Source organism: Helicoverpa armigera, chromosome 12 (genome assembly GCF_030705265.1).
Source record: "Helicoverpa armigera isolate CAAS_96S chromosome 12, ASM3070526v1, whole genome shotgun sequence".
NCBI classification, from domain to species: Eukaryota; Metazoa; Arthropoda; class Insecta; order Lepidoptera; family Noctuidae; genus Helicoverpa; species Helicoverpa armigera.
The window spans coordinates 6693268-6707842 of NC_087131.1; the positions used below are offsets into that span (position 1 = coordinate 6693268).

The 14575-nt window shown below is 35.4% G+C and overlaps 1 protein-coding gene across 6 annotated transcripts in view; it reads left to right on the plus strand.

Moving 5' to 3' along the window:
* The window catches only part of LOC110373607 (uncharacterized), a 103381-nt gene extending 94174 nt beyond the window's left edge, over positions 1-9207 (plus strand). Inside the window, exons 6-13 of one of the 6 annotated variants that reach the window (XM_021330926.3) lie at positions 2328-2486; positions 3608-3664; positions 5152-5218; positions 6024-6547; positions 6690-6882; positions 7181-7353; positions 7433-7802; positions 7890-9207. In XM_021330926.3, coding sequence (XP_021186601.2) covers positions 2328-2486; positions 3608-3664; positions 5152-5218; positions 6024-6547; positions 6690-6882; positions 7181-7353; positions 7433-7802; positions 7890-8350 — 2004 coding nt within the window. In that variant the 3' untranslated portion in view covers positions 8351-9207. Of the gene's footprint in view, positions 1-2327; positions 2487-3607; positions 3665-5151; positions 5219-6023; positions 6548-6689; positions 6883-7180; positions 7354-7432; positions 7803-7869 lie in introns of all 6 variants that reach the window. The other 5 variants (XM_021330940.3, XM_049838783.2, XM_021330957.3 and 2 more) reach the window with 5 other exon arrangements.
* Positions 9208-14575: the final 5368 nt, after the last annotated feature.

Below are 14575 nucleotides of genomic sequence, written 5' to 3' on the forward strand. Positions count from 1 at the left end.
AGGTTAAAGTTTACCACATACTGTCTATCAACGTCGTCTTATTTCCACCGACTGACCGAACTATAAACCAGATTAGTCGGTCCTCGGGACAGCCCTAACCACAGCACATTTATCAACTTTACTGCTGTTATGTATTCAGAACCATTGTTTTTGACACAGATTACTTTCCTAGCACGTTTAGCAACGAAACTTGTATGCAACTTCGTTTTGAATATTTTTGCATTATTAAATGTTGCCTTGTTTGCGGTTTTATTGAATGAACGTTTTTATTGCTTGAATATGAATTTATTATTGAAGTTTTATTAGTCAAAGTATCAATGTTGGATAACGGGATTCACTGTTTACTCGTTTATTGTATGTATTAATAGAAATTGATACATTCTACAGCTATGAAAACAAAGCAGGTTATCGGTTATTTTTTAATTAAAACCACATCACAGTATTCAATACCTATCATATGGTAATTGTAAATCTCCACATACGCATATGCAAACTCAAGCCTAATTTTTGTGGCATTTACAAGTGCCAATCACTTTATGCCATCAAACATAGACAATGGATAAAATGGATTAATAATCCGATATCTCTCAATACTTGTCGCCAATTATCGTGTCAATTGCATTCCTGAATTACTGTTCAGAGCTGCCAATCAAATTCATATTTTATTACCATGCAAATAGGTTATTTATTCAACGCAGTGCGTAGACAGATCAATCTCTAAGCGAAAACCATGTTAGCGTCAACTTAAATGTTAATTGTGAAATTGATTTGTTTCCCTCAATGATATATTATAATGACAAATGATTTAGTGAATCTAAATTGTAAGTGTTGTGTTTGGCGTTGTAAATCTAATTTTGATTTAGTGTGAAGCACCTTTTATCATTTATGTCAATAGTTTAGTGAGTTAAATAAGCAGCTGTAATTTGTATTCCATTAGTTGTAATTCTACTCAGTGGTATTATGCGCTTCCGAATAAATTTTATGTAATATTTGATCACATACACATAACTGAAATTAAAACCATTAAACCGTCAATGGCTCGCTTCAAACACAATTTTAGACCGATATTTCTGCATAAAGAAAACGTGTGTGACTTTGATAAGGGGCCAATAAATCGTGCAAGGTTCGAGTTTGGGGCATCCGCTCTGTCGCATTATAGAAGCTCCTATTGTAGGCTATTCGCATTATTCCCTTATCAAGTGCGAGTTAATGGGCGAGCATTGTTGGTCGTATGATTAATTGATTCGTACGTACATGCTTTCATTGTGATGCAGATATCCTTAGCTTTTTCCTTGCTTAAGTGAAAATGATAAATGAAAAGCCATTGTTGGCCAAGTAGTAGTGACGTTATGAGCGTATGCTAATTAGCGCGGTGTGATTTTGATTGTTTGTTTACTTTGTTTGTTTTGTCGTTGTTGCCACAGACAATAGTGAATTATGAATGAAATTGAAGTTTTGGTAAATATTGGTTGTTAGTTTCGTAGTTCGTCTGTAGTCGTTTGTTGTTTTAGGCGTAGTTATCCCGCGCTGTTATATTTGTTAAAGCTCCAAGTAGACAGTCTGGTTGAGACTCAAATAAGCCTTAGTGGCTCTCCTTGGGAATGATTTATGTCCAGAACTGGATGTAAGCCTACAAGATATAAAGTAATTCAGGTTTTCAGACTAGTTAAGAAGACAGGTCCAACTAGTATAAGAAGTTAAAATATCTCATCAATTTTTTAGTGCGCTATCTCATCAAAGGCGGCATCATTAATCATATATAATATGTTACTAAAGATATATAATATTACATTAAATTAAGTTTAAGTCTGTACTAATTTTATACATAAACTTTTCTCTTACAAAACTTTATTTGCACTAAAATTATGTTGGTTGAAAACTTCAACCAAGTTGAGGCGATAATTTATCATATCGCCGCTGCGAGGCTACGGTGATTCGGGAAAAAGTTAGACTTTACGAAGTAGCTAGCTAGTGTATTTGCGAGAAATCTTTATGAGAAAAATGACTAGCCGATCACATGATAAATGATGTAAATTTTACTAAGAAAAGGTACTTAATTTGAATTTCATAACTTAGAGTAGAACTTAGATTTAGTATAAGAAGACGAGTGATAGCACGCATTGTGTATCTGTAAAACATATTTTCTATGTAATAACAAGTATAATGTGTATTTTATGGCATTTATTACTCATGTATCTATGTACGGAACCAAAAATTATCTTGTCATAGCCGCACAACCAAGCAGAAGCCTTCCGAATGCTGCATTCAAATACTTGGTGGAAACTAGACGTTTTGGCCTCAAAATTACAAGCGATACTTTCCAACAGGTGGACACACCGGACAGCGTGCTACAAAGTGGCCTTGGCCTAGGGCCTGGGCCCGACACAGCTCTTAGGTCTATGGTTGATCCAAGAGACTATGACCGCCTCCGCTTCTTTCAAATGAGTGCCGCCCAACCAAACACCTTCGAAGAAACTATACATAGGGTGAGCATTCAGCACATTTTCCTTCCACATCTATGGGCGGCAGAGCTTTTAAATTGCCATGAAAAAAAACCCTAAATTGCTTCGTTAAAAATATTTAAAAACCACTCTAACATTATGTTTTCAAGCAAAAAATGCTTGAGTCTCTTTAGTCCTTTTTGGAGCGTAATTTTATTCACGCTGAAAAAATGAAAGCATTTCCAACATGGCATTTTAAAAAGGGATTATATGAAAGATATTACATCGTTAACGTTTTTGGTTAACTTTGCAATAAGAAGCTCTGCCTCTCGAAGGTGCTGCAGGAAATGCTGCTAACTGTTATGCTCTGGATGGCAAACTATTTAGCCTATATTTTATGTGTATAGATATTTACATATTGGTTTAGATACACAAACATAGCAGTGGCTTTTTAAATGTTTCAATTATATTAAAATAGACTGTTTGTGATATTACTGCTTATTTAATTTTGTATTTTAATTTTCATTCATTTTTATATTGTTCTTGTACTTAAATATTATTTGTAAGACTTGTATGTATGTATACGATCATAGCTTATTTTTCCATAAATAAATCAGTCTTCATGATAATTTATTGAATAGGTATTTCATATTTATTTGCCAAACAGAGTATTAACAGGTTTCAAAATTCAAAATCTCATCAAACACTTTTGGCTTCTTTTAATCGGCATGCTCAAAGAATTGGAGGTGGCTCTACAGATCATTATTATTGCATAAAACGACATTTTATCCTCACGTTATTATCATTTTATTATTTATTTTCTATTCAGGATATAAATACTTTATTACTTTTGCACAGCTGGGTAGTTTTGATTTATTTGCACGATATGAACATGTAATGCATGGTTAATCACCTAATTACACGGAATATGCATGTTGTGCACGATGAACATTTTGCGTTTTTTTAGTTTCAATAGAAAACCCTTATCATTTACAAAACCAACCGTTTAGCAGCACTTTACTATTTTAACGCGCGTTTTATTCCAAGTTTCTTATGAGTTATTTTATTTATTTTCCCCCATTTTCATAATTTATTCCATTTTCATAATATCAGCAAAGAAAATAAAATAAGCAATAAAATATCATATCATGTATTTATTGTTGCAGTTAAAAGTCCAAGAAGCAATGAAGAAAAAAGACAAACTAGCGAGAGAACAAGAAGAGGTAATTTTTGATAGTTTATTCTTTTCCATTCACATATACGCTGTTAACGCAGTTACCTGTTCGCAGAATAAAGTTTGAAATAAAAATAAAACAAGCCTCCGCATATTCACATAAGAACAAAATGCAATGGACTGTACAGTTTAAAAACTAAAACTATTTTTTGTGTGCAATTAAAATATTCCAAAACAATACCGTAACTTGTAAAATAAAAACTAAACTGCATTTCCCGAAAATGCTCCATCACAATTTTTTATTCACAACTACGCTCGAACACAATGCATTAATGCAATCGAAAAGTTCCCTCCGTTCACAAAGCCTACATCCGAAAATAATCTGATGGCAGTCTCGCACCAACATGTAATCTCCTGACTGGCTCAACCATTCGACGCACCTACCGAGGCAAGCTAATCGTGCCCTAATCTCGGACTAAGCCTATTAGAGGCAGTTGTATCGCTTCCCTACGAAACTTCCGAAGCCCCTTGCTCAGCACATTTCGCTCGTAAAACTATGGCTCCAACTTCGGAATATTGAACATTGAAATTTTACTGTTTCAATAAACTGTTTGCCGCAATTTCGGTGATACTGAAATGGGCGCTACATAATATTTTTAGATGTTTATAGATATATGAAATAAGTGCCAAATTTTTGTAACAAGTAATATTAATAATATGCATCATAAACCGAAGTGCCACATAAACAAAGAAACCATAACCACATTACATATTGCACCATGTTTCAGTAAAAATTTGCTAAAATCTCATTTTCTAGAACAGTGCGACACGTAAATCCCTTTCGTGTATAAACTGCGCCATCTTGGTAACTAAGTGTGCATAAATTAAGTTAATGTTCAATACTTTTCTACTTACGAGAAAGTGGTCTTTTTATTGCCCCCTTTGAATATTTATTATCGTGTTCACGCATTCAGGAAAATATTTCGTAAGGAAACATTTTAAAAGATTTCTCGACCCGTTTGCTGTACAATTTATGTTTAAAAATAAGCGCATAAGACGTCTAAGTAAATCCTTTACTGTAGGCATGTCTTAGGGTAGCTTTAAGTATTTTTTCATTCAGTCATAACGTTTCGCTTTTTTACATTTCACACTAAATAATCTTTTGAACATCAACGGATGTGAGTGATTGTAGATGCCAAGGAAATAAGAGCATCTCATTTTCTTATAAACACCATAAAGATTTCACGCTTCCACTTTAAGTCATGCCTATTTTATATAAAGAAACTGAAATGAACTCGGTGGGGGAAAAAACGCAAAATTCAAAAATGTTTAGGCACAATGTAACGGACTCCTGAAAATTGCTCATAATTTTTAAAATTAAAATTTTCCTATCTTGTTTCTCCACTCCCCTACAAAATAGCTAGCTCAGTTTCCTTGCAAAATTAAAATAATGTTATCTACTTTAGGGGGAAAAGTTCCGCGAAATATTCAAGCCTGATGTGTTGAATTTTTTGCAAGCGTTTATTGTTGTTACAGATCCTTAGAGATATAAGACATGGTCTTATGAACATGGGAAGAGACGGCGTGCGGGGACCTTTCGGAGGTATGTCTAAGAAATTCCGGAGACAACCTTGTCCAAAACATGTTTTGTTAATGTTTGGATAAGGTTGCTAACAATTAAAATGTGCTTCTGACTTGAGTTTTTCATTTTAATCTGATTGTTTTTTAAATATTTTGAGAACATACATTACATACTTTCTTTTTGTTTGAATATACCTAATTGGCAACTTTTTATTTTCAACAAAATATTAAAATAATCAGATTCGGCTATTTATTATTGAGCTACCGTGATTACGCATGATGCTTGCACGATTTTTTGATACTTATTTGATCAATTGTGCGGAATGCTTGTTTTGAAGAATTTCATTTCACGTTCTACATCATGATCATGCGGTATGCTTTTGATGTGCATCAATCATTCATCATTTTATTGTTTCTTGTAATTAAAGAACTTACCTGATTGTTCAGTTATGTGATTATTGTTTATTATTTTTCGATTTTATTGCAAACAGCAGCTTGGAACAGAAATCGTGTTCAGCGACTTTGATGAATCAATTAATTAAATCGATGCCATTCTTATTACTTATAATCATCCATCGATCAATGTTTTCTTTGCGAGAAATGCTGAGTGCATGTTATTTTGGAAAAATAAAATATTTTGCAACCACGCACGGCTTTACGATGTTCGTACACAGCTTTAACTGCAGTGTTGTCAGTGAATCGCCAGTATATGGAAGGCATATTTACGGTAAACTTTTTTGGCAATTTTGTTAGCACGTATTTTTTATTTGCATTACTGGGAACTACGTAACTAAGCTACACTGGTCTAATAGAGGGATCATTTACAGACGATACGTATATGTACGACGACGAAGCGAGAGGCCTATCAGGAAGAGGGCATTGGTACGACGAACCGCCTTACGAGAGTGACCCTGAAGATTTCCTGATGGGCGGGGGAGCACCTGCGGCATCATTTCAGAATGGTCGTGTTTGTTTTACTTTAAACCTCAGAAATGAATCCAGAGAAGAAGGCGTAATATCGCTAAGAAGCGCTGGCGATATAAGTTTAGCGAGAACCCCTCGGAGGGGATTAATTATTCCTCAGAGTGGCCCCTACCCGACCACCGTGATCCCCTTGCGAACGGCAAGAGATCGGGAGAGTGGGGATTACGCCGCATCTGATATACAATCTATAGGATCAAGGTTATCAGGCATTTCTTTAGAATCCAACCGATCAGAACGAGATTCCAGGAGGGGTTATAGGCAAATGTCCGGTTACCGGATAGGAGCCGATCCTTTATCACCAGCTTCGTCAGATTATGAAGACCAAGAAAGTGAAACAGATTCACAGCACATAGCAACTGTGCACAAGGTAATTCAAATTATTTCCTTGCATCCACTGTAATTTCACTGAGAGAAAAATTGTTCAAGTAAATTAATAAATTTGCCAATACCAATGTTGCTTTTGATTTTGATTTCCTTTGCCCAATTAACAATTATATCTCTTATTCCAGTCAGCTGAAGAATGTGAAGGTGTATCGAACTTAGCAGGAAAAGTAAGAGGGCTCAGACAAGACGTCCAGAGAAAAATATCAAGGCTAAGGCAAGAAAGGGGCCCCGAAGGCAGCGACAGGCGGACGAGTGGTGACCAAGCATTTCCGTGTTCTAATAGTTCTTTCGAAAGTCTTCCCAGCGGATCAGGCAGTAGTGAGTGGATTTATTGAGTTCTTTGTTTGTGTTAATATAAATGGTTTTGTAAATAAGTTGGTCTTTCCTTTCTTTGTACCATAACACCCCATGTGTTACTTACAGATACCCTCTTATATTTTACGTATTCTCAATTTTATTTGCACCGTAACTAATCCTACTAATTGCATCGCAATGAAATACTAAAACTACTACCCATTCACAGTCAAACAAAGATGTACACAGGTATTCAACTTTCAATGTGTTGGTCGTAGACACTGAAATTTATTTTATCTGAGCGTAGAATATTTATGTACAGGCACACAAGCATTGGTTCGCGCCGGTAGTAATCACTCATCTCTCTCGGCAGAAGAAAACATAGAATTAAGTCCAGCCGGGCGGAGTTTACTCGTGCCGCAAATGCTGTGTCGAGCTCGGGCCCTCGTCGATTACGTACCCAATATTTATGAGAAAGATGCCCTGAGATACAAGGTAAGACGACTTAATACCAAAGCGTGCTCACTGCTCGTATCTAGGAAGGAATTTCTAATAACGTGTTATTTGTCAACAGAAAGGAGACATCATAGAAGTGATAAACATGAATGCATCCGGCATATGGCGAGGCGTATTGAACAATAAAGTTGGAAACTTCAAGTTTGCTCATGTCGAAGTTTTATCTGAAAGAGACACGGTACGTTCAAGATCGTCCAAATGGTGCAAAAGTCGCGAAAGGCTTTGGGAAACGCGGCCACGTACGGTAGAAGAATTATTGAGAAGGATAGACTTGTTGGAATATGCTGTGGCCTTTGCAAGGAATGGATATGAAGACATAGAACTATTCAAGGAGATTGAACCATCAGATTTGGACTACTTGGGAATAATGACTCCAGAACATCGTACACGTATTCTCGCAGCTGTTCAACTTTTGCACCAGCTTGAATGTGAGTTGGAACAATAGTATTGACAATCTATTTCAAATAAAGTAATCTATTTTATAAAGCTTCTAAGAAAATTATCATCTTTCGCAGGCGTTGAAGGTGAAGCAGAAGCCGATGGAGGTGGTTCAAGCTCTGAGGGTGGTGACTCTCCCTTCGGTAGACGACAATTTCCTCGAGACTCGGGGTGTTATGAAGCAGGCGTTGGGGTTGGAGGTGTTCGAGTCCGGACCTCGCCACTAGTTCACAGGGCCGACGAGCCAACACACAGGCCTCCAGAACCAGCGCCGCAAGCTAAACGCTCCATTCGTCGACGTCAACCAGATGACGCCGAATGTGATAGAATTGAGCGTTATCCAGGTACAGTCACGGAACGAACGACAACACGAAGTGGCGGTCTTCCCGGTGGCGCTAGAGACGACACTTGTGAATCTGACCACCGACTAAATGTAGTTAAGTTTGTAGCCGGCGGGGAGCCATGTGCATCGGAGAAAAGTAGCGACTCGGGGGTGAGTAGTTCGTCATTAAGTTCAGCTCATCCCCACCGTCCCTGAGCGAGGCCTGCCGCGCCCGCGCTTGCCTAGGCGCTGGCGCGGGCGCGTGCGCAAGCCGCGCAGCCGCCCGCTCCCCCCGCCAACACTGAACCGTCAGCGCCGCCCGAACCCGAATAAGAGTAAACTGAACTCGTTCTCTGTAATACCGCGCATATAAACTTCTTTGAAGACATTTTTTTACTTTCTGACTATAATGTTCCCATTCACAAAATCATTCTTAATTCACATGTCTTCAACCACATTTTAGTACATAAATCAATCGACTCAAAATAAGACTGAAACTTATTTTCTTTATAGGAATGATTGTATAATTTTATTTTGGGCGGTGCGAATTAAGATAAGTGTGGGTTAACCTCTATTTGACTTCTGCATAAGCAATAGATGGCTCTCTTTAAATATCATGATTTACGATGTCGAGCCCACAAAACTCTTTGTGTAAGAACTTGTTACTTAAAGACTGACTTAAGTTTCAAAGCACTTATGCGTGCTGTAATTTTATGAAACGATTAACAGTTAAAATGCAATAATGTAAAGATATGTAACTCTTCTTCTTTGATATATTCAAGTAATTGTGGACAAAGAAAATTAATCGATGTTAATAGATTCAATCATAAAATAGATTTCAGTACGGAATATTATTATGAATTGTAGATATTTATATAGGTTGCTTGTTACGGTTTCACATGCGGATTTTGAAATCGCTATTTATCATTCCGTTATAAATTGAAAAGCATATCATGGATGGCAGCAATTTATTATAAACTTTAGTTTGCTTTTGATTTCTTACTCTGTTCAAAATACGAACTTGTGGTTTTCTTTCAATGTTCATTAATTGCAATAATTTCATAGATCATGATTCACGGTACATTTTCTCTATATTATTTTGTCATCAATATTGTCCTTCCGTACATAGTACATAAAATGTCCGGGAATATCCGCATTTCCCAGTACGAGGATAATCTAAATACGTTTAGGATTTATTTTGAACAGAGTATTTAAAAAGCATTTATGACTGTATTTAGGTATTAGAGAAGGCAATATGCCACTTTGTGTAAGTACTTGGGCGTTGGAAGCGCAACATTCAATAGCAATAATTGTAAATACATTAATAGATAGGTTAATTATTATATATGTTGATAAAAAAAAGTTTTTTGTAATTTTTTAAGAGAGCTTTATGCGGTATCCCGTGTGTACAGATATTGTAGTGAAACAGTGAAATTTTGAATTTCACCCCTCGATCTTCCGTGTCACGGTAAAGCAATTTGACATACTTTACGATCTTCACACTTGTGACTGGGCTCTCGTAAAATTGTAACTACTGTCAAACTATAGACGGGAACAAAACAATATTAGGTTTCGCAAGTTGCGTAACATCAGGTTTGTCGCTTTCTCTTTTGGAAATAGTATTGTTTTCCTTAAAGCACTTACCTCATTTTTGCTCTTTTTAAATTTAGTAATGTGAACCTGTATTCAGTGTATGCTGTTATACATATCGATGTGAGTTTCTGAAAGGTCATTTTTGTAATTCGATATCACGGTAACCAAGTCTGAGGGTTTGAAATATTCCCAATTTCTATAGCAACATTATGCCTTCCGTAAAGAAACATCAAAAAATATCACCAACGCAATGATGCTCTAAAAATGGTGCTCAATTCCAAAAACTTTTCACATTACTTAATTTTGACCTTTCACTATCGAATTACAATTTATTTTATCATTAGAGTAAATAAACATATCGACGGTAAAAAGGCAAAAGGGGTCAAGCGCCACATTTTGCGATTTTTACTTTTTTATTGACCCCAACTGCACTATTTTTTCTCTTTCGAATGGTCGTAGTATCATTTTCCTAGCATGAAAAAAAGTCGCTTGTACCAAAGAATTATTTGTACTGAAGTGCCAAATCGATACTTGCCAAAAGTGCTCAAGCGACACCAACTTTACGTTTTTGTATCGCCTTGTCATTTGGCATAATTTTAAAAACAATATTAGAAGTAAATATGTCGTTTGTATCCATTTTTCTTTTATTTGTTTAATAACTATAACGTCGCTTACACCAATAGCAAAAATTGTCAACTAAACATAAATTGGCGCTTGGCCCCTTTCTTAAATAATTTTATTTTCATTACGTTGCATTTGATCCACTCCGCACGCACGACAGCGCCCTTGCAAATGGGTATATGTCTCGTGTAGGTACGTGAAAGCGAGTTCACGCGTGTTTGAAACGCGATCGCAGTTTTTAACAAAGATTAAAATTTTATATAAAACATGTCTGCAACTCCCGAAAACGTGAAATTGCGACGTGTTTTAGGCCGAAAAAGACTTGCTAGTACCAAGAAGGTTAGGTATTTGATTGTAATGATAGCAATAGAGGGGTCGCAGAAATTTAAGATGCCGTGATTCCCCTACTATCATCGGTAAATTCATCCTCATTTTATTTATTTTATAAAAATAAATTTAACGTTTCTTAGGATAGTTTTTAAGGTTCTGTACCCAAAAGGGTAAAACGGGACCCTAATGTTTTCGCTCCTCTGTCCGTCCGTCCGTCCGTCTGTCACCAGGCTGTATCTCATGAGCCGTGATAGTTAGAGAGTTGAAATTTTCACAGATGATGTATTTCTGTTGCCGCTATAACAACAAATACTGAAAACTAGAATCAAATAAATATTCTGGGGGGCTCCTATACAAAAACCGTGATTTTTTTAAGAACTGGTAATAGGTAGTAGGTACGCGTTTCATAGGTACATGTTGGATAATTTTATTACGAGAGCAACTTGAAAATGTGTTTATTGAGATATCTTAACGATATTGGTGTCAAATAAAAGGCTAGACCTTTTTTTGACACCAATTTTTGTATAAAACCATTTTATCCGTTTAGGAAATCATTAAAAATTAGCAAAAATGTAAACAATCATAATTTTTACCAAGTTATTGTGGTTTATTTACTCAAATAATGTGATAACATGCTGTTGTATGTACTATCAGTTAGGTAACTGCTGTTTTTTGGATCTCAGTTTTGTTCCTTGTATTGTTTTAATTTAATACATAGTCCATAGTTCTATTACCTACCTGCTGTGCCAAATATAAAATAATACTGTTAATTAAGATATTTTAACTTAAGCCAAAATCTGACTTAGTTCTATGATCTGTTGGGCCAAATAAAATAAAATACTTTACTACTTTATACACATGGAGCTTAGGCCAAAATCTAAAAATTCCAACATTCAATATTGGTGCTTGGCCCCCGCGCAAATGCGATAAACCTGGTAAAAACCTGGGGTCAAGCGACATCTATCTTTGAAACTATTGATCTCAGGCTTATTTTGATGTAAAATTATTAAAGAACATTGTATTTAAGTAAACTTTTCTGAAGATTGTGATGTGATTCAATAAAGCAATAAAGAGATATTATTTTTTAAAACTTTCTTTTTACTCTCCTGAACAATTTGATCTGTGGTGCTTGACCCCTTTTGCCTTTTACCCGTCGATATACACAAAGCAATAGGTAAGCCTGAATATTTGTGTTCAAACCAATTTGAAGACTTTTGCCCATTTTTCGTACAAGCTCAGCCATTCGTGTCAAAATTGGACACTCCCGACGTTCGTGGTGTTCCTCTTGTAAATTTTGTAAAAAAGAAATTCTTACACACTTTTCGAATACAATCGTGAACTAGTCCGAACTATTGAATGTACATAGTTAAATGTTTGTTACTTGTATATTGTAGATAGAATATATTTCTTTTGACAATTGTATATTCAATAAAATTAATTCTTTATTAAAAATTCAATGTTAAAAAGATAATTTATTTATAATCAAAATTATGTTAATGATGCTCAGGTAGATTTGAACTTATCCATAGGTTTTGTGGTTATAGCGTTGTTTTTAAGACTTGTGATTATAATAATTAAGCTGTATAATTCACTTTTTTATTTCCGTTAGCCATACATCATTAACTGTGCGTACTTTTTGTAGCAATATTTATATTTTTTTTAAACAGACCTTATGTGTAAGTTAACAAATCTGTTTACAAACATGGATTCTAAATAAATAAATCCAAAAATTTATTGGCTTTTTATTGACACTTCTTATTTTTCTCCATTTATGAAATAGTTACTAGGACTTCTCATAATTCAAGCAGGTGATTAAGTATAAAACGATTACAAGTAAGCTATTATTTAACTTAAACACATAATAGAGTTCATAATAGGTTCATAACTACAAGTTTCTTAATAACTTTAAATTGAAGCCTTCAAACGATTACATAAACTACATCATTTATGCTAGTAACTAGTTTTCAGAAAGTTATAATAAGCTAGACATAATACATACTCAATCACCAAACACACATGCGCTAACAATTAGGTGTTAGATACATATTTTTTTTTCATGGTACAAAGTAATGAGTATTCCAACGTTAAGCTGCAATTCCTCTCACTGTGCAGATACAAAGCATCATTAGTACAGTCTAAATATATTCCAAAATGTGAAATATATTCAGCCAGGTGTACAGTAGTTACCCAAACAAGTTGTCTCGTAATATTTGCTCAATAAATTACCCTCATTCTACGAGCCCAAAGCAATCTGAAACTACTCATTCATAGATCGTTATCGTATCAACTTATAAATGTCATATACAAACAAAACTTGTTTATTACGACAAACATTCATACCTTATCGTAGAATTAATGAGGACTACTTAATCTGAGTCAAAGTAGTACTTCAATTGATTGCAAATCACCATTTTCTGTTTTATCGATTTGTGCAGCCGGTTCAATTGATTTTGCTTCTGTGTTTTTTTGAGTCACGCGATTATAGCCACTATTACATAAGGAGTAAGGATTAAAATGCTGTCGGTTATGATAGTGGTGTATATTATTTAGAAATAACAAGCAGATTCACGGGGCTGTGAATAAATATCGACAGTACATCAATGTTAAGGAACGTGTTCACTTGTTTTCTGAGGTAGCGGTATCATGGTTCCATCTCATTGTAGGTCTGTATCCAAATGTATTTAACTCTAGCTTAGACATTGTTAAATCAAGATAACTTCAAATCGTTATGAATGGAGTGGAGTAGGAATAAAATCAAAATTAAAAAAAATGTACGAGATGCGCCTAAATTGACTTCGTCTATGATATAAGGAACGTACATTGAATATGTTGAAGTAGGTACGAGCTCAAGCTTATTCAGAACCACTGTAGCTATACATAATTTTTTTACCATTAAGCCCCGCACATACTCCATAGACAGTTACATGTAGTCATTTTTGCAAGTACAAACGTAGACAAATCGCTGCGATTCGCAGGCGGTGTGCTATCTCAATGCGCCTATAATTATACAAGGCATGACTTATGACGGCTGACTGAGGACCTTACATCATGTTCCTTTGGCCATTTTTTAGTTTGCACGCGAATAAATCTTGTGACGGAACCCAAGGGATAGCGTCATGTGGTACTGTCGGTGTATTAGAATTGTTATGAGAATTCCAAGCTTTGTTTGTGAAGGTGAGTAAGATGTGTGTGTGTGTGTGCGTTGTACTTGAGAGTAGAATATTCTAACGATGTGTTGACTGAGTGTTAGATTCGGGTTATAATTGAAATGAAAACGATTATTACATGTTTTGGGAAATAACTGTTACGAAACACGAGGCTATTTTTCGTTGCAAGAAGAAAGTTCTTACTTAATAATCTATTCTTCCGTAGAAGAGTTGAGTGTCCCATCTGAGAACGTGATTTATATACCTTTCATGTACCAGTGTGTGATTGTTTATCTAGCTCGAAAAGATTTCTTCAAAGGGCCATCTAACACTCAAAATCAAAGACAAGATCGTACAAACATTAACTTAACCAACTGTACAAGACACAACACATAATTCCGAAGGCACAGGAACCAAGTTACGACTAGCGCAAAATTTACGGTGTCCATAAATGTCCGAATGCAAACTGTATGACGGGAACTCGAAACACGAACACTAAAATTTAAAATTAAAGGCGTTCACTTTGTCGTAAATGGATAGAGTTGGATGTTTCATTTATTTGTTTTGCAGTGTCGATAAATACTCTATTATGGGTAGATAATAAATTGATCGACTTGTATTGTCTTACTTGATTATAACTTCAGATGAACTAGACTATTGTATAATTGCTTAACGCAGCTTAGCGTATTTCTAACAAATACCCCTATTGAGGTAGAAAAAAAAGGGTGTTTATTTAAACATAATTTCAATA